General features: G+C 51.9%; 1 protein-coding gene across 1 annotated transcript; it reads left to right on the top strand.

Annotated features, from left to right (window-relative positions):
* Window positions 1-304: 304 nt before the first annotated feature.
* On the top strand, window positions 305-1287 carry ETH_00041375 (uncharacterized protein; the record flags this gene model as incomplete). The annotated part of the gene is made up of 3 exons (XM_013380143.1): window positions 305-645; window positions 861-959; window positions 1197-1287. Coding segments are annotated over 3 exons (531 nt in total), but the record flags the coding sequence as incomplete, so codon positions are not given.
* Between the last annotated feature and the right edge of the window lie 240 nt (window positions 1288-1527).

Here is a 1527-nt window from a genome sequence, read left to right as displayed (position 1 = left end):
GCTGCTGCTGCTGCTGCTGCTGCTGCTGCTGCTGCTGGTGCTATCGCAGCAGCAGCTGTGGCGGAGCCAGATGGCGTGGAACAACAGAAGAAGCAGCAGCAGCAGCTCCTAAGGCAGCAGCAGCAGCAGCAGCAGCAAACTGCCACCACTGCCAATACCCCACCACAAGCTGTACACACACCTCAAACAAACTACCAGCAGCAGCAGCAGCAGCAGCAGCAGTTGTGATTGGGGTGTATGTACAGACCTGACCCACGACTTTCCCGAGGAAGCTCGACAAGTTAACGGCTGTTCTCTGTCTCAGTTTAACGCCTACGTGGACTTGCTGCAGCAGCTGCTGCAGCAGCAGCAGCCGCAGCAGCAGCAGCAGCAGGGAGAGCAGCAGCTAGCAAATAAGCTTCCCTTCGTGGGCAAAACCATTACCTTCTTTTTGCCGCAGCTGGGGGCTTCTGCAGCAACGCAATTTGACGCCTTAGACTGTGTGCAGCAGCAGCAGAAGCAGCAGAAGCAGCAGCAGCAGCAGCAGGAACAGCAGCAGCAGCAGCAGCAGCGCAAGGCGAAGCAGCTGGTTCGCCCAGTGTATGTACACCTTCATTCCCTGCCCTTGGATATCCATCGGTCCCAAGTCGAGGCCATTGTGGAAAAGTGAGCACAAACCCTAAACCCTAAACCCTAAACCCTAAACCCTCGACCCTAAAACTTGACTCCCAAACCAATTATTGCAGGCTCTAAACCCTAGAAATCGTGTACAGGAGGCCGTGGTACCTGCTGCGAAGGTACGTAGTGTCTAGGGTTTAGGGTCTAGGGTTCAGTGTTTAGGGTTTAGGGTTTAGGGTTTAGGGTTTAGGGTTTGTCTGCAGCCTGTACCTCCGCCTGACAGCAGCAGTTGAAGGAATAGAAGAGCCTCTACAAGAAGTTGCAAAGCCGGCGCCGCTGCTAACCCCCAAAAACAAGGAAAAGTAAACCCTAAACGCCAAACCCTAAACCCTAAACCCTAAACCCTAAACCCTGAAAGCTGCTTAGCGATAGGCTAAACCCCAAACTCTAAACCCTGGACGCTAAACCCTAGGTGAGTAACAGGCGCTGAAGCTGCGTGAAATTCGAGGAATTTACGACCTAGTCAGCCCTAAAGGGTTTAGGGTTTAGGGTTTAGGGTTTAGGGTTTAGGGTTTAGGGTTTGCGGCGTCTGTGATCAGGCAGGCGATGGAAAGTCTTTTTCAGCAGCAAATAGATGAGGTGGCCTTCAAAGACGCTTTGTACCAGCAGGATATCAAATACATTGCGTAAACCCTAAACCCTAAACCCTAAACCCTAAACCCTAGGCCCTGAACCCTAAACCCTAAGCCCTATTTCTTTAATCCAGTGCTCTGCATCCTAGGCCCGAGCTTTTGGGTCAGCAGAAATGCGGACAAGACTCTAAACCCTAAACCCTGAATCTTGGAATCTAAGTCCTAAATCCTAAGCCCTAAACCCTAAACCCTAAACCCTAAATCCTTGTTTCGTGGCTGCAGACGGGTCAAAGCCATG

Source organism: Eimeria tenella, genomic scaffold, assembly GCF_000499545.2.
Source record: "Eimeria tenella Houghton genomic scaffold, Eth_scaff4506, whole genome shotgun sequence".
Lineage (NCBI taxonomy): Eukaryota > Apicomplexa > Conoidasida > Eucoccidiorida > Eimeriidae > Eimeria > Eimeria tenella.
This window is presented reverse-complemented; position numbering and strand designations above follow the sequence as displayed.